The 22077-nt window shown below is 47.1% G+C and overlaps 1 protein-coding gene across 1 annotated transcript in view; it reads left to right on the top strand.

Moving 5' to 3' along the window:
- LOC8036850 (fatty acid synthase) overlaps nucleotides 1–22077 on the top strand; it is a 161213-nt gene that overhangs the window by 136795 nt on the left and 2341 nt on the right. Inside the window, exons 23-24 of the mRNA XM_029993281.4 lie at nucleotides 13328–13571; nucleotides 15915–16151. Of these exons, the coding sequence (XP_029849141.2) occupies nucleotides 13328–13571; nucleotides 15915–16151 (481 nt within the window). The remainder of the gene's footprint in view (nucleotides 1–13327; nucleotides 13572–15914; nucleotides 16152–22077) is intronic.

Raw genomic sequence — 22077 nt, 5'->3', positions numbered from 1 at the left:
ATTTTGTCTTGGTTGCGTAGGATGATGTGATGTTTTAGGTTGGCTAGTTTATTAAATTAACATTATTGTGCTGAAGAGCCCTGTTATACGTGGATAGAAGCTTGTAAGCATACATTTGCTGGACGGTTTTTACATTTAGGGATTTAAATAGTGATTTAGTGGGATGAGGAAATGGAGTTCCTGAAATTGCACGTTCTGCCTTCTTTTGTAATCGACGCAACTTATTAAGATTACTTCTTGTTGTGGTTCCCCATATCAAGTTACAGTAATTTAACTGAGAACAAATTAACGCATTATATATAGTTAATTTAATTCGAGTAGGAAGTGAACTTCTAAATCTTGTAATTAGGCCTACATTTTTATATATGTTTGCTTGCACATAGTCTATGTGCGCGTTCCAGCTCATATCATGAGAAAACAACACACTTAGAGTTTTAATACAGTCTACGAACTCAATTTCTCTGTTGTTTATTTTAAGATGATGTAGAATATTTATTTTCTTATTTTGGGGCCTAAATCAAACAGCTTTGGTCTTTTTACGGTTTAATTTTAATTTGTTGTTTAGCGTACAGGTGGAGATTTGTTTTAGTACTTCATGAATTGTAGCAATAGAAGTACAAAGATTGTTATGGGAGAAAAAAATACTCGTATCATCAGCGTGAATTATCAGATCACCGTTTTTGGCCACATGCACAATGTCGTTTATGTATGATATAAATAACAATGGGCCTAAAATGCTACCCTGGGGAACACCCGATTTGATAGCAAGCCTATCCGAATGAAAATTCGGAAAAGACACGTATTGGTTGCTATTTACGAAGTATGATTCTATAAGACCGAGTGCTACGCCTCTTATTCCAAAAAAATGGTAATTTGGCATGTAAAATATTATGATCGGCGGAATCAAAGAGTTTTGAGTAATCAAGAAAGACGCCTAATGTCATTTTTCTTTCGTCAAAAGCTTTCACAGTTTGTTTTTTCTGGTTTAATAAAGACAATTCGGTAGATCCATGTTTAGGAAAACTGAATGGCGCATCGGAAATTAAATAATGCTTATCAAGATGTGTTATGAGTGTATTAGTTTCACAAGTGATTTAGAAACGACAAGAAGAATTGAGATGGGCCTATAGTTATTTCTGTCAAGCCTATCACCGCCTTTATGTAGAACACTAATTTTCGATACCTTCATTCTTAGGGGAAAACAGCCTGTTTCTAATGCGAGGTTATATATATATATATAACACCTCGCATAGTGCGAATAGTGGATTTTGAGTTCGAAGCGAATTCGAAGCGAAGACTGGTTTTGGCCGAATATTTTCGATTCGAATATCGAATAGTTTTTCCATGCCTTTCCCTACCATTGCGTAATGCTTAGACGAAAACACAGCTAACTTGTGAAGGTTGTTCCACTTGTTCAATTATAAGCTAAGTTTATCTATATTTTTCAACTGTGTCTTCGTAAGGTCTGATGTCTTGGGATGGCAACTAAACAACGAATTCGACATAAAATGAGTCCTATAGAGAAGGCGAGCTATACCCAATTGAGTGAATTTACAAAGTTGGCTATTTAAAATATGCATTTTTTAATCTCGAGTCAAAAATACATAATGGCACATGTTGAACGCAGGTTGTAAGGGCGCCTAATAAAGTATACTCTTCCATAACGGTCAGTTTAATTTTGGAACTCGTGCACCATCCCGCTTTGAATGTATGCTTTTCTTCCAAGAACGCAACTGCGATATTCATACTCTTCTAAGTCTTTATTGCAGCGGGTTACTCCGTTAAGTGCGCTTCTTACCGAGCACCGATGTAACGCAGACAAGCAACACCCGCGGAGCTCGTTTCTGTGGGTATTGCTTCTCCGCTATGCACTGGTGCTCGGAAAGAAGTGCACTCACCGGGGCTAACCCATCGCAATCAACACTTCGAAAAACGCGAATAGTGCAATTCTTCTCGAAGCCTTATCGAATAGTCTATTATTCGAAACTACTTTTTGAAATTTTGAATATTCCCACATGCCTTTATATATATATATATATCTCTCAAATCGTGCAGGCAAAAAGGGCCGAATCTTTAATTTCGTTGAAAAAATATATGTTATGGCATCGTCTCTAAAAACGCAGTAGCCGCAGCTCGATCTCCCGCCATGGATTTTCAGTCCATATTATATTAAATTTTAGCAAGCACTCTGTGAGACCGTTTAAAACGCTCTAATACCATGAAAGAGTTTGTGGCGTTTTGCTTTTTTTCTGTAAAAATGTCAAAAACGCCCACTTGGTCAATTGTTGACGAAATTTGACAATTAAATACTGGCGATCTACTTGGGTTACACCAATATTTTTTATGTCTACGGAGAGCCCAAAACACGTTCTTTATATATATTATAAAATAACTCAGCTGTATAAAATATCCTTTGTGGGACGCTTATGTTAATGTTATGCGAAAACAAAAAGTACCAATTTTAAGATCGATTTTCTCAAAAAAACCATTTTTTATTTATTGTTTTATTTTTTGTTAAAATGTAGATATGGTAGTTGTCTACTCAAAAATCAAGTCCGAAAAGTGTGTATTTTGTTTGTATGTTCTATATTTGAGCCTCAATATCGGATAAAGCCGTCTTCGTTTTGCAAGACCTAAGTCAGACATAGCGACCCATGCGTTTCTATGAATTGTGGAAAAGTTTTCTTGAATTTTGTCTGCGTTTTGTAATCAATTATAAACGTATTTCGTGATATTTAATAGTTATTTAATGTTTTAATAAGAGTGGGAAACCACGAGAAACATATTTAACCAAATGAGTAGGCCTAGCTAGTATACCATCAATATCCAAGAGGCGCAGACGTTGTATTGTTTCGATTTATAAACCTTTCATTGTAAACTAGCGTGACTAGTTATTATCTGTCATATTACTAAGACATAGAAAGTCACCACATCATTGATATATTATATACAATTGTTTCCGAAACCAAACGCTAGGTTTTGTTCCACCGCACATCGCACAGCTAGATCACCAGGGAATATCCTTTCACTTCCGTAATACACAAAAGAGGTGACACAGAAGCGATTCGAAACACACAAAGAAAGTGTCACGGAGAGGGGTAGGGAATAAAAATAAATAAATAAAAATAAAATTAGCCAACTCTGATCTTAACGAAATTTGCGTTAAACAAATAAAAGGCGGTGGCAAGGCGATAGGTCCACGCCCGGTGGAGAGTCACACAAAGAAGTCGACGACACGTAAAGGTAAAACAAAGAAACAAAGATTTAATAAAGACGGAAAAACTCAGCCGCACATGACACGAACAAAAACCAACTCCTCCGGGCATTCCCTAAACGGGGCACAACCGAATGCGTGCGAACACGCTCTCTTCAGCACCGTCAGGCCGCTATGTCATGACGACATAAACCCAACAACTAAACAGTGCTAACAAACAGTTAGTCAGAAAACATTAAAACAAAATAGTTCAGCAGGACCGCACATGAGAAACAAAGTTCAGCGAAATGATGAAACACACACAAAATAAAAAAAGTATTAACTGACCGATGCCGAGTTCAGAGACTCCAGTCCCACCACACTGAAGTCTGGCAGGTTGACGGCATCCAGATGATGCTCGAATTTGTTCTTCACTCTGTTCCGCACATCCACGATGGCTGTGCGGAACAGTTTCTGTGCGGAACAAAGCGAGGAATCGATTCGAGCAGCGATGCGCGAGAAGGTAACCGAGACGTAACATACCTCGAGCCTCATATCGGGAGAGGAGCTTTCGAGGTAGTTTCTGCAGTTACTCAAACTTTCTCTTTCCCCTTCCCTTTTTCAAAAGAACACGTCAGCCGGCGCTAACTTTTCATCTCGGGAGAAGGCCACTGTTCACAAACGATTAGAGTTAACAAGGAGGCTGACTTCGACCCAACTAGGTTCCGGGCAGAATAAACACAAGTATATTTATTTACCAACACGCTCGTTTTTAATGTAAGTCTTCGGGCTTTGCTGTTTCCAAAAGAGATAACCCTTCGGTGCTATCGGATCTCCGCTAAGAGAGATGTTCGCCGCGTCAACGACACATTCGTACTATTTCACTCCCCCCCCCCCCCCCCCCCAGGTTGCGCTACTCACTTTACTGCCACAGCCGTCCTATCTAACACAACGAGTGCGAAAGGTCATGATCATCTGCTGGTTCCGAAAGGGCGGGACGTTTATATAGGCCAATGAAGGCCCCGAATCAATACGACGTTTGCCGATTTCTACTTATTAAACATTTACGACTCCTACTGGTTTGTTTAGAAGTGTTGCTTTCTCTTTTGAACTCCTCCAATGTAGCTTGCCGCCTGTAATAAAATTTAAATAATCAATAAATAGAACAGGGTGGAACTACTGTATTTCATGTTTATGTGGGAACGTTGAAAAAAGGCAAAAATATTTCACCGTTTGTGAAGGCGCGCAATTCGCAAATTCATTTCGAGCCGTAAAAACACGTTTTTATACGATATTGATGCTTAAATATAGAACATAAACAAAACACACTTTCTCGAGTTGCTTTTCGTGTAGACAACTATCATATCTACATTTTAACAAAAAATAGAAATTATAGAAATGTTTTTTTTTTTTTTTTTTTTTTTTTTTTTTTTTAGAAAATTGATTTCAAAAATGGTACTTTTTGGTTTTTGCATTATATTAACGTAAACGTCCCGCAAAGCTTATATTACACAGCCGAGTCATTTTATAATATATGTAAAGAGCGTGTTTTGGGCTCTCCGTGGACTTAAGAAATATTAATGTAACCCAAGTAGATCGCCAGTAATTAATTGATGAATTTCGTCAACAATTGACCGAGGGGGCGTTTTTGACATTTTTACAGAAAAAAAGAAAAAAGCCTAAAATTATTTTATGGTACTAGAGCCTTTTAAATGTGTTCACAAAGTTCTTGAAAAAATTTAATATAATGTGGACTGAAAATCCACGGCGGGAGATGGAGCGAAACATCCGACCTACGACGGATGTGAAAAACAGTGCTTTCCGCCGCGGCCTCTTAAAATTCGTAAGTCGAGAACAAAAATCAGACGAACTTGCGGTTAGTGGCTACTGTGTTTTTAGAGACGGCGCCATAACATATATTTTTTTCAGCGAAATAAAAAATTCGACCGTTTTTGCCTGCACGATTTGAGATGAAACCACCCATATATATATATATATATATATATATATATATATATATATATATATATATATATATATATATATATATACAGGGTGTTTCAGAAAACGCAGGCCAAATCGCTCCTGCGAAAACTACTCATCGCAACAAAGAAAGGCTTGTGGCGTTTTGTTCCTGTGCCAGGGGTCCATTTAGGAAAATTATTGAAGTCCGGGATAATTAAGTTTTTAATTATTTTTGCGTAATTAACTTTTTTAATATTGTGTTTAAGGGCATGGTTTCAATTAGAAAATTGCTCAGCATCATCGAAAAACACTAAATTAACAAATTGCAAAACGATAGAAGGCACGCGAAGCATTTTGCGGCTTTCTGAAAAACCGCACAAAATCGACGGGTTTTTAAGTTTCGGTTTGCTATCAGAGCGCATCTGGGCCCCGGCGGCACCGCGCTCCGTGGAGAGATAGTGCAACCAACCTCTACTGCGCCGTCATCGCGCACAGTGAGGTCAGTCTGTTTCCACAACGTTACCCATGCCCGGTGTTGGCATTGACGGAGGCTGGGCTTCCTGGTAAGAGAACCCTGCTTGGATACATCAGATGAACCAGCCAATCCATTCCAAGTTTTCCGTATGGTAGCGCGGCATTGTATATACTCAAAGGAATACCACATGAACAAGTTGACACCAGCCAATTATGCCACTGTCAGCAGTGTTTGTGGGAGTGAGGGTGCGCATAGGAACCACAAAATTGCAATACTACTTGGGTAAGTTCGTCGAAAAGGCACAATCCTGCCGAGCGAGGAGATGCTGAAGTGGTGCCAGGAAAAAAAAACTGAGGAGGTGCTCATGTGCGGCGATTTCAATGCCCTCAACGTGGCTTGGGGCAGCTTGCGCACAGACAGGAGGGGGGACGCCCTGATGACAGTGACCGAGAAGCTAGGGCTTGCCGTGGCAAATGATGGACAGCCAACTTTCTTCAGGCCGCCAAACTCGTACAGCGCACTTGATGTCACAGCGCACTCCCCATCCCTGTGGATAAAGTGGGAACTGGCTCCGGACACCCGAGGAAGTGACCATTTTCCCATCGGCATTACGGTGAAAGGCTGTCAGATCACAAAAAAAAGTGAAAGCAGTTTACAACTTCCTGTAACGCCGAATTGGAGCGCAGCTCTTGAGGAGGAGGAGTGGAGGGTATATTCCTCCTCCTCCCTCGTGATCATGCCTGCTATTCCTCCTCCCCTCCTGCTCCCCCTCCCTCTCCTTTACCACCTCCTCGTCCTTCAAGCTCCTCCCCTCCCCTCGCCTCCGCCTCCTCGTCTCTCCTCCCCCCTCCTCCACCTTCGTACTGCTTTCCTCCTCGCCGCTGGTCATGTGACCCCCTCCCCCCGAGGTCACGTGACCCCCCGAACCAGACAATGAGGGGAGGAGGAGGAGGGGGAGGAGGGGGAGGGCAGAGGTCCGGGGGGTCACGTGACCTCGAGGGGACGGGATCACATGACCTTGGGCGGGCCGTCACGTGACTTCGACGGGGGGAGGGGAGTCACCCCCCGGGGTCACGTGACCTGGGCGGGGGAGGAGGGGGAGGAGAAGGAACGGAGGGGGAGGAGGAGGAGGGGGAGGGGCGACGCCGACGCCGCACAGGCTGGAAACGGGTCATGTGACCCCCTCCCCCCGAGGTCACGTGACCCGCCCGGACCATACTACACAATGAGGGGAGGAGGAGAATGAGGGGGAGGAAGAGGAGGAGGAGAGGAGGAGGAGGGGGAGGAGGAGGAGAGAAGGGGCGCGGTTACGCCGACGCCGACGGCGACGGCGACGCCGACGGCGACGCCAACGGCGACGCCAACGGCGACGCCGACGCCGCTCAGGCTGGAAACGGGCCCCTAAGAGCTGCGCTCTGAAAAGGGCGGAAGTCCTGCGTGAACTGGGAAGTGTTCCGCACAGCGCTGGGCCTAAGCCAAGGCGACATACCAAGTGCCATTATAGCAGCCATTAAGAAGACCACAAAAACAACAAACATCTCGGAATGGCTTCCAGAGCCAGACCTGATGTATTTGAACCTGACGGCGGCGAGAACCCGTGCACACCGAAGGTTCTGGAAGACAGGCTCGGCCCGCGACAAGTCCGACTTCAACAAGATATCAGCCAAGTTGAGACGGCATGCAAAATCCCTCGTTAGAAACCATTGGCCCTTACTTTGCAAGAACGCGGACGCCCACACTTCCATGACCAAGCTGTGGAAACTTTTGGGGGCCATGACTGGAAAAGGCAGATGAAGACACTCGCTTTATACCTTAGCGCTGTCAAGCAACAAGTTGGCAGAAGAGGCGGCAGAGGACTTGTGCGCACGATACGCACCCGTAGAAGCCCGAGAACGACCCAGAGAACCGAACATGACGCCTGGGCCAAATGATTCTCCTTTTAGGGTACAAGAGCTCCAAAGCGCCCTGAAGAAATGCCGGAAAAAAGCGCGGTCGACCCGGATGGGATACCATACCAGGCCTTAACAAACTCGACACATGAAGCACAGCAGGCCATGGTAAACTGGTTCAATAAGATATGGGAAACAGGAGACGTTCCTGAAGGCAGGAATTTGGCAGACATCACCCCGTTGTTAAAGACAGGCAAACAGCCTGGCGAGGCGGAGTCCTATCGACTAGTGGCACTGACGTCGTGCTTAAGCAAGCTTTTCAAGCGCCTCTTGCAGGCACGGCTTTCTTGGTACCTGGAAAAGCACGAAAGACTTCCAAAATGCATGACGGGGTTTAGGAAAGGGCTAACAGCTTAAGATTGCATCTTGGATCTAACGAGCGATCTCGAAGACAACAAATACAGGCGGAGTAATACCGTGGTCGTCGTTCTCGACGTGGAGCGGTCCTACGACGGCGTACCCCTCTCCACCATCCTCGGAAGGCTCACCGAGATCGGACTCACTGGCAAGATTCAAGCCTTCCTGAGAAATTTCTTAACTTGGCGAATAATCCACATACGGGACAGTGGCATCGTATTCACCCCAAGGATCATTCACCGCGGGCTTCCCCAGGGAAGCGTGCGAAGTCCGACACTTTTCAACATAATGATGACCAAACTCCCACAGTCCATCCCCAGAACCGCACTGCCTATACAGATGTCAATATACGCAGATGACATTTGCTTGTAGGCATCAGGAATATACAATAGACAAATTTACCACTGCATTCAAGAAGCCATCAATGCGACGGAGGGTTTCCTGGTGTAATCTGGACTCGCCCTTTCACAGGGGAAAGGAGCCTGTATGCCAATACGGGGAAATGGACGGCGTTTCCCTCAAGCCGACGTAACACTGTCAGGGTCAAAGATCAAACAGGTACACAAACAACGGTTCCTAGGAATTATACTCACCAGACAACTGAAATGGGCTCAGGCCGTGAAAGCTGTAATGGATGTCTGCAGACCGGCCGCAAATGCAATCCGCTGCATGACAGGGACCTCTTGGGGATGCGCAGAATGGACACTTGCAACCGCCCACAGAGCCTTGGTATCATGATCATCACGAGTCTTATACAGACTTTCGTACATGACGCCGTCACAAACGGACAGGGACTAGCTGGAGCGGGTACAGAGATGCGGACTACGCAGAACACAAATAATTAAGAAGCACGATTGGAAGAGAGTTGCGCGGAGAGTTTAGAGAAGTGAAAGCAAGTATGGAATTTATTAACAAAACGTTCGAGGAAATAAAGGATAAGCTAAATGCAACAATAAAGAAAAATGCGGAGCTCGGGGTGGAAAATCAATAAATTTCGATCGGAATGAAAGCAGTGGTATCAGCAGGCCAGAGAAAGTGAAAGTCGGCTTGTAAACTGCGAGCAATACAGCCAAAGTCGAACTGTTGAAATAAAGGGCATCCCACCCCAGCAAAATGAAAACTTACTTGACATTGTTGAAAAACTGGGAGTCGTGATTGGCGCGCCTATACTTGAAACTGATACCGAGGTGTGTCACCGTGTGCCCGTTCCGAACAGGACGGCTAGGAACATTGATGTTCAGTTCATGCGCCGGGACAGGCAAAATAACTTCCTTGGGCATGCCAAAAAACGACTCGTCACTTGCAAGAATCTTGGCATTAGATCGGGTAGCTCAGTCTATGTGAACGAGCACATGTGCCCCGCGCTAAAGAAACTGCTGGGAGTGATCGTCGCAAAGAAAAAAGAATGCAACTGGAAATTCGCCTGGGCGCGAAACGATAGCATAGCTGCTCGTAAGGCTGAACAGACGCCGCTTCTGAAAGTAACGCATGTTGATGATGTGTGCAAGATAACGGCGAGCTAGCAAACATTCGTGTGTTGATTTTTTGGTTGTCTTCTTGAAAAACTATGTCTGAATCCTTCATTTCACCTTTTAAACTACAAAATCTACTTCAGAATGAGTCTGCATTTCAGATGACAATCATTCACCTAAATGTTCGATCTGAAAGAAATAAGCACGATGACCTCGGTGTTTTGTTCGACTGCATTGGACCGAATATTAACGTCGTCATGCTAACGGAAACATGGTACAGTTGTAGTGCTGATTCCTTTCTGCTTCCGGGACATTATCATGTCAACCTAAATAGAAACGATAGGCTAGGCGGCGGTGCTGCTATGTTGGTAAAAAATAAAAGAAATTGTGAGATATTAGAATCGTTCTGCGAAATTACTGATTTTTATGAGGTTGTAACTGTACGTTACAACCTCCTGAAGGACAGTAGGAGCCGTTCGTGTCTGCTTGGTGGGTCTGGAGGGTCGTTCTGTCATCGGATGAAAATTTACGTCTGTTTGCTCTCCTCTAGAAGAAAATCCCCAGAATTTTCTCCAAGGAGAGGATACTCCTCAGTGTAGTGCGGAAATCTGATGGTGGCAGCAGCTCAAGAAGCCGACGCAGCGTCGTGAAAATTAGCTTGATGACCTTTCCCATTGTCGACTGCATACTGACCCCGCGGTCGCCTTCTTTGTCCTGTTCGACCAGGCCTCCACCCCAGAAGAGCGGCGTGGGTTGCTGGTGCCCTGAGCCGGATCTGGGGCCCTAAGCTGGACGCTTGGCGAAAACGACGGCGAGAAATCTGGCGGCCGCAATTGGCCAACGCCACACTTGACCTTGGCGCCGGCCAATCATAGCCGCCGAATTTCTCGCCGACTTTCCGCCAAGTGTCCAGATTAGGGCCCCTGGGGGGATGCCCTGGGTGGCCTTGCAGTAGGTGTGGGTGCCCGTGTCCATGGCTGTGGGGTTCCTGCCATCGTTTTCCGGAATCGCGATCTTTGCTATCCCTGACGGTCGGAGGCTGTCTTGTAACCCAGGATCTGTTACCCTCGTAGTGGTCTGACCTCTGGGCAGCGCGATGCCTGCTTCAAGTTTCCTTGACTGTTGGTCGCTGTGTCTCTTGTTCTTTCGTTGATCGTTTACCACCTTGGCTGCCTCTAGGAACGTTAGGTTCTGCCGAGCCTTGGCCTGGCAGGTTTCCCTTTCCGTTTTGAGCCTTGGGCAATCCGGCGAGGTTGCAGCGTGCGCTTGATGGCAGCTCACGCACTTCTGCAAAGAGGCGCAGCTTTTATCGCCCTGCGGTTGTGAGCATTTGGGGCAAATGGCATCGTTATGACAGGCTGCCGCTATGTGTCCGATGCGAAAACACCATCGGCACTGCAGGGTGCGTGGCACAAAAGGCTTAACGCTGTGGCATATTAAGCCGATCTTGACGTGGGCAGGCAGTGTGTCGCCCTCAAAGACAATTTTAACTGCCTGAGTGGTACCCATGCGCCTCACTTCAATGACTCGCACTCCGCTGTCGATTAGCGTCGTCAGCCTGTCTTCAATGGTTGTGGTGTCGACGTCTGTAATTACGCCTGCGCGTGTATTCTTCGCGCGAGGCAGGAACGCGCGGACCGGTACACCGCCTATTTCGTTCGGAATGAGAAGCTCCAGTACCCCCGCCTCCGACCTTGCATCTGCGGCTATGATGTTTTTACGTGTGTTTACTCGAACTTCGCTGAATTGTCCTGGGGCCAGCGCTTGCACGTTCGTCTGAGAGAAGCTACCGGTTGATTTTTCTCAGGTTCGTACTCGGGTCTATTGGCGCGAACAAGACGGTGCGTGATGTAGTTGCAAGTTTCACGGTACCTTTGCTCCGTTGCGCTCCTTCGTGACAGGTTCTCTTTCTCTTTCTGTTGGTCACCATGTTGAAATCGCCGTCCTCCTGACCGTCAAGCACGATGTCGTCCATGGCGTTGCTTGGTGTCGATGTTGTGCTGGCGGTCTCGCCGGCGCTGTCCGCACTTAGTTGTCGCTTCGTTGACGTAGGTGGTAGTCCTCCGGTCGGTTCACCCATCTGGGACATCGCGCCAGAAGGCCCGAGCCCGAGACGCAGCCTGGTGCTCCCAGCGAGTGTGGCGGTGTCAAGAGTGGCCGGGTGCCTGCGGAGTCTTGAGTCACCTTCCAGGGAAAAAGAAAAACAAGAAGATAATGAAACTTCTATCGCACTGCCGGTGGCACTCCGCGCGCGACACAATTGTTCGCGGCAACGTTCAACGACTCAAAAAGCGACGGGCCTGGCTCCGCTGTCTTCTTTTATAATCCCCGATGACGGTAGGCGCCGTCTGTTTTCGTCCCTTGAGTTGGCCATGTGACAATGACTTGAATTTCCACGAATAATGAACAGCGAGAAATGCCGATAAACGTGGCTGCAAAGCAGATAAGAGTCTCTACCGCAGCTGAGCAGACGCTACCACAGCTCAGAGGGATCTCGTAGACGACTTCCTTGACACAAGACACAAACCGCTTGGCATGCCTCGTGTCACAAGGGTCGTTCCTAGGTTTTCTCCCACTTGACATCGCGCACAGTTTGGACGGTTTGCAGGGGGCCGTAAGACAACGTCGAAGTTAAATTTCGCTCCTACACGTTTCAGATTGTGCGAAATCCTGTGAACATAGTGCAGCACTTCGAATTTGTTTGGCGTTTTCCTAGTTCCCATGTCAGGATTTTTCATCTTCTTGAGCAGGGATTCAGCCACTCCTCTCACCAGAAAAGGAGGAAAACCCGAACGTTCCAGGCGGTGTAGCTGACGGTCGAAGCTCTGAAGTGCGTCATGGGCACAGGACTTTTGTAAAGCCGAGCGGAGGCATAGCTTGACGATACCCCGTTTTACTAATTTAGAGTGCGCCGAGTCAAATGATAAAAAAGCCTTTTTGGTTCGCGGTGAGTACATCCAACAGATGTGGTCGGAACCATTGAAGGACAAACGTAAGTCCAAGAACTGCAATGCACCGTCCGCCGGGAACTCGAGCGTAAAACGTAAGTGGCTCGAGCACTGTTCAAAAACTTGTCCGACAGATTGAGCGACAGAGTTCAGGCGAGTTTTAGGGGGTACGCTAATGAGTACGACGAAGTCATCCACATATCTACAGATCTTGACAACAAAGGACGTCAGTCGAAGCCTGTGAAACAGTGCGGTCGAACTTCGCGAGAAGTTTCAATAAACGTTTGGTTGGTAGTCAGCGTAAGTCCTGTGTCCTTCTACTTTGTGTCCCGTCTTTTTGCGCTGTTTTGTAATATGTCGTACAACCAACCAGCCTAGCACGCTATTCTTTTAAAGTGCTACCGTCGCTCAGATTTTGACCAGGACTTGGCAACTTTAAGTCCTGGGGCAAAACGAGATCCGAACTCGCTGGAAAGAGTCTTCGGAAGCCAAGGGGGTGCAGGAACAATATGCGTTACGGAGGGCTGGTCTGTTTCACCTGCAGCTGGCACGGGCGTTGTTTCGAATGTACTTTTTAAGGTGGGGAATATGTTGTATCGTAGTTTCAATTTGTCTATTAAGTCTGTCAACCTCGTACTGTGTGTGTCGCCACTGTTGTTGTCTACATAAACAAGTGTTGATATATTAAAAGCCATGCGCGACTGCAGCTGCTTGCTCGTCACTTGGGCCTCGTTGGCTACACCACAGAGACGCACGACGGCGCATTCGCGGTCAATCGCCGCCTCGTGTCTTTTCACCCGCTGCGTCTCCTGCAAGGATAACGGTCGCTTCTCCCGCAATAAGTGCAGTAAAAAATTCGGGTCCGTCGCGACACTCTGCTTTGCAAGCGGAGCATATACAGTTACTCTAGTCGCAGTGAAACGCGGATGCGTGAGCCGTTCCCGAGAGTGTGTGTGTGTGGATCGCAGGTGCTGAGGGACGCCCTGCTGGAGAACCAGACGGCGGAGGCGTTCGCGGCGGTGTGCCGCCCCAAGGTGGCCGGCACCCTGCACCTGGATGCGGCGTCCCGGGAGCTGTGTCCCCAGCTGGACCACTTCGTGGTCTTTTCGTCGGTGTCGTGCGGCCGGGGCAACAAGGGCCAGACCAACTACGGCTACGCCAACTCCGTCATGGAACGCGTCTGCGAGAGACGGGTGGCCGACGGACTGCCCGGTGGGTGTCTCTTGCTCCAGGGCACGAGTTCTTGGAATTTGCAATCTTGAGGAACTATGATTGTGCGTATTCAATTAGCGGTTTCTATTAGAACGTCGTTCCATATTGGCTTCGAGGTGAAACGCAATATCTATACTTACCGAAGTATTGATTACAGCGGGTCCGCTGGTATTGCTTCACCGCGGTTCACACGTATTCGTTGAGAAGTGCCCTCAACGGGCCTAACCCGCCGCGATGAATGTTTCGGAAAGTACAAATATCGCAGTTCACGTCGAGGCGGACGTCGAAAAGCATGTAATATTCGAAACTACTATTAAGACATTTGGACACTCGCACAACAGTACTTGAATGACAACTGAGGAACTCCTCCTAAACTTGGCAAAGATGATATAAAGCAGTTCGGAAGCCTACAACTACCGTAAACAGTAGTACCTTCACAGTAAGGAGTGTTTGGCTCATACGTGCGCATCTGTGGGTGGCTCAAATTTTCCGAAGTTGTGATTAAATTTGTATAAAACTTTGGCTTAGGAGAAAAAGCGATTAAGGAAATCGTTTTCAGACCCTTTAAAGCTTCTCTGGGGAGTCCCTGAGTTCCGAGGAATCTATATGCTCTGGGACTTGGTGCAAGATACCCTTCTGTGCATCCATCGAAAATACCATGCTGTGCTTGCATTCTTCTCAAAATTTAGACTAGTCTAACCATCTCCTTTGTTAACAATTTGACTGTGCACCACTGCCCCACAAATGGGCTCATCGCCACGATGGTCGGAATGCTGCAATCGCATCAAATAAGTCTTTCCTGGCACGAGATACTTGAGAAGCATTATGTTAATGTTCCTTTGTAAATTTAATCGTGCTACACTTGCTCAGCAATATCTCACGGACAAAAGTTCCCGCCACGGTGTAAGGTACTCCTCTTTAGGTTAGGACACGCAGCACGGTGAATGCATCGACGCGATCGGCTGCATAAAGTCCTGTTGGAAAGTATCCGAGTAGCCTATGCCAACAGCGTCACCGTTGGCCTAACGGCGCAACTGAGTAAAAATAACCAACAGAAACAAAACAATGAGGGCTCCAATTCACGCAGTGAAGGCGGTTGGCCAGCGAAGATGTGGTATCACCTGCAAAGATCACCCATATATCAAATGCCGCCACTGGTGGTATTGCCGTATCTTCTCCCTTTGCCGCTCCTCGTATTCACGCTGCACCTCGGGAGTCCTAACTATGCGTAGCCTACCCATGGCGGTGCTACAATAACAACGCAATCGGTTGCTATACTCCATTTCACTTTACGTCCGAGCGCAGCGGATGTTACGAGCCATCGGAGCCAATCCAAGGACGTGTGAATGTCTCGTGACTTTAGAGAGGGGCAGAGCAAAGCGCGATAAGCGTATCGCGGGCTGCGTCCACAGAACGGGATTGGCTAGGGTAGCTTGTAGCGTCTACTTCTTCCGGATGTAAGGTGAAACGGAGTATAGGCGGGTTCTTTTTAAATATAAAGGCTAGTGACGCCACTCCCCGCGTCGCAAGCTGCTGTCGTCCCGGCAGCTTCCACAACTGTAATCTTCACCGGGAAACGTATGCGGTGAGCGCTACGTGATTCGTATGGTTATCAGGAGCGCCTTATCATCAAATATGTGGTTCGAATGCTTGTTTTGTGCTTGTCTTTATTGAAACGAATGCCCAGCTGTATGTTGTATGGGTGATATGCACTTTTCGCTTTAATCGCTGAAGGTTTTTTTTGTTTTGTTTTTTTCGTGAGGATGACGACACGATACAATTCCAGAAATCCGACTTGAGTCATATACAGCTTCGCTGTAAAAGTGTTTTGTTGCCATGGCACCGGGGTGCCATTGCAACAAAACTTTTTGCTCGGTGCATCTGCTCCGACTCTCTTCACTTCAATGCGTTCCTAAAACTGTTCTTGCTGCTGTTGATCGAGACACAAAACAAGAGCCAATGGAGTTTTAAAATAGTGTACGCAATTGTAGTGCACATTAGCGCTACTTTTAGCACTTGTGGCGTCCACACGCGCGATACCCACGCCTCTATATCTTACTCCGTGGTCCCGGCAGACCTTGAACGATTCTTGTACATACCTGAAACACAAGATGCGCTTAAAAAACACCGAAAGAATAAACACAAAAAGGACAAGCTATTTGTGTTCATTCCTTTTTTGTGTTTTTGAAGTCCCTACCAACACGCTTCTTAGGTTTTAACATAAGATCCGCGAAGCTCGAAATCTGTGCCGATACAGTGGATCAATATAGTGAGCTAGAGGTGACCCTCGCGCAAACTGGACGCGAGGCAGGACAACCCCCGCCGACCTCCCTCTTCCCCCAGGCCTGGCCATCCAGTGGGGCTCCATCGGCGACGTTGGCGTCCTGTGGGAGACGATGGGGCCGGACGTGGGGGTGGGCGGCACAGTGCCCCAGCGCATCGGCTCGTGCCTGACGGTGCTGGACCACTTCCTGCGCCAAGGCCACCCCGTGGTCTCAAGCCTGATCAAGGCCAACCTCTCCTCTGGGTCCAAGGCCAAGGACAAGCACGACCTCCTCCAGTCCGTGGCAGACATCCTCGGTAAGTCCTCTCTCTCGTGCTCCTCGTGGGAGGCGCTGAGGCCGGTTCACAGACTTGCGACTACATAAAGAAGCAACTATTTTGATACTTTGCAAAAATTCCATTTAGAATTAATTCCTTACCTATGAAACACGCGTCTTTCTCGTCATGCAAAGGTAGTCGAAAAAAAATAGGAAACACGTGCAGCATTTTTTTTTTTTTCTCAGCTCGCCGCCAGAACAAGTAGTCGCGTGATCTGGAGAAGATTATATGCCGCCCATGTTTATCATAGATACACGTTGTTAGGGAGTCGGCTATGGTCGTCATTGCAGCGATTGGACACGAGCTACTACCCGAATGCTCGTCGAGCTATTGATTATCGAGAGCCCAAATCGAGTGCTCGTGCAATGCTCGTGTCCAATCTACGAGCCGCGTTCAAATATTGCCATGGGCAACTATGTCAACACTGCGACCTCTAAACCATAGAGTTATTATAATGTACGCTAGAGGTTCAACTGGCGCTAGTGTGCTGCTGCAAATTGAAGCAGACAGCAACCAGTCTGAAATTGACTTCCGGTAATGCATTTCTATGGGAAAAAGCGAGTGCATTTTCTCGCTGTGCTCGATTATAAGAGCAAATATCACGAATATTCCATACGTACTGGCACATTGGAACATTTCTCAGTCACGCAGATGAAATAATTGGTCAGTTACGGCGTTTTTATGTGAAATTCGTGGCATGAAAAACGGTGCTAAAACCGCTTCGTACATGTATTTATGTGCACTGTCGGACACTGTTAGCGCGAACGCGGCATCGGTGCATTCCACCATGGGATATACGTGTCAAACGAACGAAGGACATGTGGAAAACCAAGAGAGACGGCAAGAACTACGCAGTAACACTGAATAAGTAACTCGTTGTGCATGCAGGCGATCAAAATAAATTGAAAACCACGTAATATAGTCCGATTTGCAATAAATAAGTACTGCTTTATTCTTTCTGCTCATGAATATGTGCAAAGATGCACGTTTTGGGTTCAAATCATCAACTGCACGCTCTAAATATTTGCAAATAGGGAAAAGTCGGAAAACAGGTGCCCGATAAAAACTGCCCGGCATAGGAGATAATAAAAAGGCACACCTTTCGCGGTCCACGTACTTTATTTCTTACATTCGAATGTTTTATGTGTTTTAACCGTCGTAAAGATGCACGACGGAGTCATGTTCATAGAGTGACCGGACGGGCATATTTGCTAGCGAACCTTGAACACACTCCACATTCTTTTCGATCGTTAGTTTGCTTAGAATCGTCGCTTGTCTTTACATACCTGCCATGGAACATAGGTTTGGGCCTGAAATATAGCGAAGCTTAACATCGCTCAGTGATAATGAAAAATGCTGTAATTAAAGCAATTACACTTTTACAATATTAATAGATGTACATACTATCCGGTACAACCGAAATAATAAAAGTTATTCATGTTATTTTACGGCGAAGAGACAAAATGCACGCGCGTTTTCCCATAGGAATGCACAGGAGCACCGCAAAAGTAGACTGGTTGCTGTCTGCTTCAATTTGCCTCCCGGAAGTCGCATAGACACTAGCGCCAGTTGAACCTCTAGCGTACATTATAATAACTCTATGCTCTAAACTACGTCGTGAAGATTTGCGAAAAGACTGAAAGAAAACGCTCGTTTTTATTCGTGAAATTACACCGCGACAAAGAGGTTTCTTGGTACTAAGGTTGAAAGCTGGGCTAGTTGGTGATCGTTGTACATAATGGAATAAAACAGCGCGAAGATAGAAATAGGAAGAGACACACCAGACAGGACAGAGCGCTGACTCGCAACTACGGCTTCTTTACTCAACGAAAAAGAGAAAGACAAAGAGAAGGAAAAAAGATAAAAATATACAGGAAAAGAAGAAGAAAAAAATGAAGAAAAAAAGGAGAAAAAAGACATTACTGTACGCAATCACACGCGCACCTTTCGGCCATGGTAGCTGACTACGGCACGTGCTGGACCCTCATTGTCAACTTCAGGAATTCCAGCTCCTTGCCTGACAACGCCACTGATGCTGCGCTGATACACTTTTTTCCTCTACTCTGGATGTGGAAGGCCTCCAGCACCTCGCGTGTCACTTTGTCCCTGTGTCGTCCCAAGATGGTGGTGGCACTAAAAAACGGCTCGCACAGGCACTCTTTACAGTGAACCGATAGGTGTCCTCCCACTGTCGCTCCGAGGGAGTACCTGTGCTCGCGGAGCCTTTCATTCAGGCACCGTCCCGTTTGTCCCACGTAGGTGGAGCCGCACGAGAGGGGGATACTGTAGACTACTCCCGTGGCACATGGGACGAACGGCCTGGCGTGCTTCTTGCTACACTTGTTTCTGGCGATTCCCTCTGCCTTCGCATGAACTCTGGGGCAGATCTGGCTCATTTTTTCTGGTGCGGAGAAAACCACTGGGATTCCATATCTTTTTCCAACATTTTTTAAATTGTGAGAGATCCTGTGTAAGTATGGGATAACTACAGGTCGCTTGCGTTCCACATCCCGTTGTGTAGACTGGCTCCCCTTTACTTTCTTCAGCAGTTTGCTTGCGACGTCTGAAAGTAGTGTCGTCGGATAGCCAGCTTTCCTCAGTCTTTCTGTCTGTATCCTAAAGCTCTCCCCCAGAGTGTGGAGGCAAGATTTTTTAAGCGCTGAGCTCAGACAAGATGTAACGATGCCCCTCTTCACAACCTTCGAGTGGGCCGACCTCCAGTCGAGGATGCCTTTCTTGGATCGTGGACGATAGGTCCAGCAGACACGCGAGTCTCCTATGCGCAAAGAAAGGTCCAGGTACTGGAGTACCCCTTCTTTTGGGACCTCAAAGGTAAACCTAAGGCCTCCCCCACACTTCTCGAATACCGCCACCACTGTGTCAACCAACGCTTCCAATGTTCCAGATCTTCTGAAAAACACCAAAAAGTCATCCACATAGCGAATTATTTTGATAATACTCGTGCCGCCTAGCTCTCTTTCAATGCCACAGTCCACTTCACCGAGGTAAATGTCACTTAAGACGGGGGCTACGCAAGAGCCGATACACACACCCGACTTTTGCCGGTAGCACCCTTCCTGCCACCCGACTACCATTGACTGCAGATAGAATAACAACAACTCCAAAAAGCTTTCCAGGGATACTCCACTAGAACTCCTAAAAGCCAGTTCTCCATTGGCTTCGATGCACCCTTTCACTGCCTCCAGCAATCTGTCGTGCGGCAAGGAGTAAAAAAGATCTTCCACGTCTATACTACAAGCGTGCCTCATCTCTGGACCCTCAGCTTCGAGGTACTCTACAAGCTCCAAAGAATTGAAAACCCTAAAAGGGTCCTTGATATTCAATGATGATAACTGTTTTTGTAGGTAGGAGGCCACCTGCCTTTGCCTCGATCCCTTTTCCGTGACAATGGCTCGGAACGGGCACCCTTCTTTATGGGTTTTGGCGCTGAAAAACGCTTGCAGGTGTACATTCTCCGCTTTTCCCACTCTCACCGCCAGCTGGGTTAACGCCAGGCGATCACAAAGTCCTTTTGCCCTGTCTCGAAGTTTCTTCAGATCCACATTGACCGGTCTGAAATTTTTCTCAATGGCCGCGTTTGCCTTTTCATTGAACATGCCCTTTGGTAACACAACAAACTGACCCTCTTTGTCGGATAACATGACACGTAGGTCACTGTCTACCATGAAATCCACCAAAGTGGTAATTGGACAAACCTGTCCTCTTCTTCTTGGTGATTGAAGAACTTCCACACACTCGTGAATGCACCTTGGCCTGTCGCCTTCCATCGCCTTCTCTGCTACGTTCTTGGCCAGAGTCACCAACTCGGGAGGGCTTAGGACCGGCTCGAAGCAGAACTTGGGACCCAGCTCTAACGGCTTGCCAATTTCTGGAGGAATCTCGGCTTCACCCAATGTTGTGTATCCGCGGGTCGACGGAGTCATCAGGTCCTTCTTCTTTGGAAGTTGTGGCCGGATTCTCTGCCACAAGAACTCCGTGGCATCCCTTGCTCTCTTGTTCATCTCATGGTAGAACCTTCGTGAATTGGCAGGGTTTTCCTTTGCGGAGGCACAGGCTACTCTCAGGCAGTCTCGGAAGAATTTTTCCTGGCGCCAGTACTCGGATCTTAAAACACGACACACCCTTTTTGTGTGTCCTTCCGATGGAGCGAGGAGGCCGAAAATCCCTTTCAGTTCCACAGGACGCGTACCACGTCGAATGTGCCAAGAAGAAACCCTTGCACTACACAAACACTGGGCTATTAGGTTAACGAGGACACAAGGATTAGAGAAAAAAAACATTAGAATTGACAGGAGAAGGGCCCGATGCAAAAGAAATAAACTGTACTAAGGTTGAAAGCTGGGCTAGTTGGTGATCGTTGTACATAATGGAATAAAACAGCGCGAAGATAGAAATAGGAAGAGACACACCAGACAGGACAGAGCGCTGACTCGCAACTACGGCTTCTTTACTCAACGAAAAAGAGAAAGACAAGTGCCACCACCATCTTGGGACGACACAGGGACAAAGTGACACGCGGGGTGCTGGAGGCCTTCCACATCCAGAGTAGAGGAAAAAAGTGTATCAGCGCAGCATCAGTGGCGTTGTCAGGCAAGGAGCTGGAATTCCTGAAGTTGACAATGAGGGTCCAGCACGTGCCGTAGTCATCTACCATGGCTGAAAAGTGCGCGTGTGATTGCGTACAGTAATGTCTTTTTTCTACTTTTTTCTTCATTTTTTTCTTCTTCTTTTCCTGTATATTTTTATCTTTTTTCCTTCTCTTTGTCTTTCTCTTTTTCGTTGAGTAAAGAAGCCGTAGTTGCGAGTCAGCGCTCTGTCCTGTCTGGTGTGCCTCTTCCTATTTCTATCTTCGCGCTGTTTTATTCCATTATGTACAACGATCACCAACTAGCCCAGCTTTCAACCTTAGTACAGTTTATTTCTTTTGCATCGGGCCCTTCTCCTGTCAATTCTAATGTTTTTTTCTCTAATCCTTGTGTCCTCGTTAACCTAATAGCCCAGTGTGTGTGTAGTGCAAGGGTTTCTTCTTGGCACATTCGACGTGGTACGTGTCCTGTGGAACTGAAAGGGATTTTCGGCCTCCTCGCTCCATCGGAAGGACACACAAAAAGGGTGTGTCGTGTTTTAAGATCCGAGTACTGGCGCCAGGAAAAATTCTTCCGAGACTGCCTGAGAGTAGCCTGTGCCTCCGCAAAGGAAAACCCTGCCAATTCACGAAATTTCTACCATGAGATGAACAAGAGAGCAAGGGATGCCACGGAGTTCTTGTGGCAGAGAATCCGGCCACAACTTCCAAAGAAGAAGGACCTGATGACTCCGTCGACCCGCGGATACACAACATTGGGTGAAGCCGAGATTCCTCCAGAAATTGGCAAGCCGTTAGAGCTGGGTCCCAAGTTCTGCTTCGAGCCGGTCCTAAGCCCTCCCGAGTTGGTGACTCTGGCCAAGAACGTAGCAGAGAAGGCAATGGAAGGCGACAGGCCAAGGTGCATTCACGAGTGTGTGGAAGTTCTTCAATCACCAAGAAGAAGAGGACAGGTTTGTCCAATTACCACTTTGGTGGATTTCATGGTAGACAGTGACCTACGTGTCATGTTATCCGACAAAGAGGGTCAGTTTGTTGTGTTACCAAAGGGCATGTTCAATGAAAAGGCAAACGCGGCCATTGAGAAAAATTTCAGACCGGTCAATGTGGGTCTGAAGAAACTTCGAGACAGGGCAAAAGGACTTTGTGATCGCCTGGCGTTAACCCAGCTGGCGGTGAGAGTGGGAAAAGCGGAGAATGTACACCTGCAAGCGTTTTTCAGCGCCAAAACCCATAAAGAAGGGTGCCCGTTCCGAGCCATTGTCACGGAAAAGGGATCGTGGCAAAGGCAGGTGGCCT

This window comes from Ixodes scapularis, unplaced genomic scaffold (genome assembly GCF_016920785.2).
Source record: "Ixodes scapularis isolate PalLabHiFi unplaced genomic scaffold, ASM1692078v2 PGA_scaffold6__148_contigs__length_123643588, whole genome shotgun sequence".
Taxonomy (NCBI): domain Eukaryota; kingdom Metazoa; phylum Arthropoda; class Arachnida; order Ixodida; family Ixodidae; genus Ixodes; species Ixodes scapularis.
This window is presented reverse-complemented; position numbering and strand designations above follow the sequence as displayed.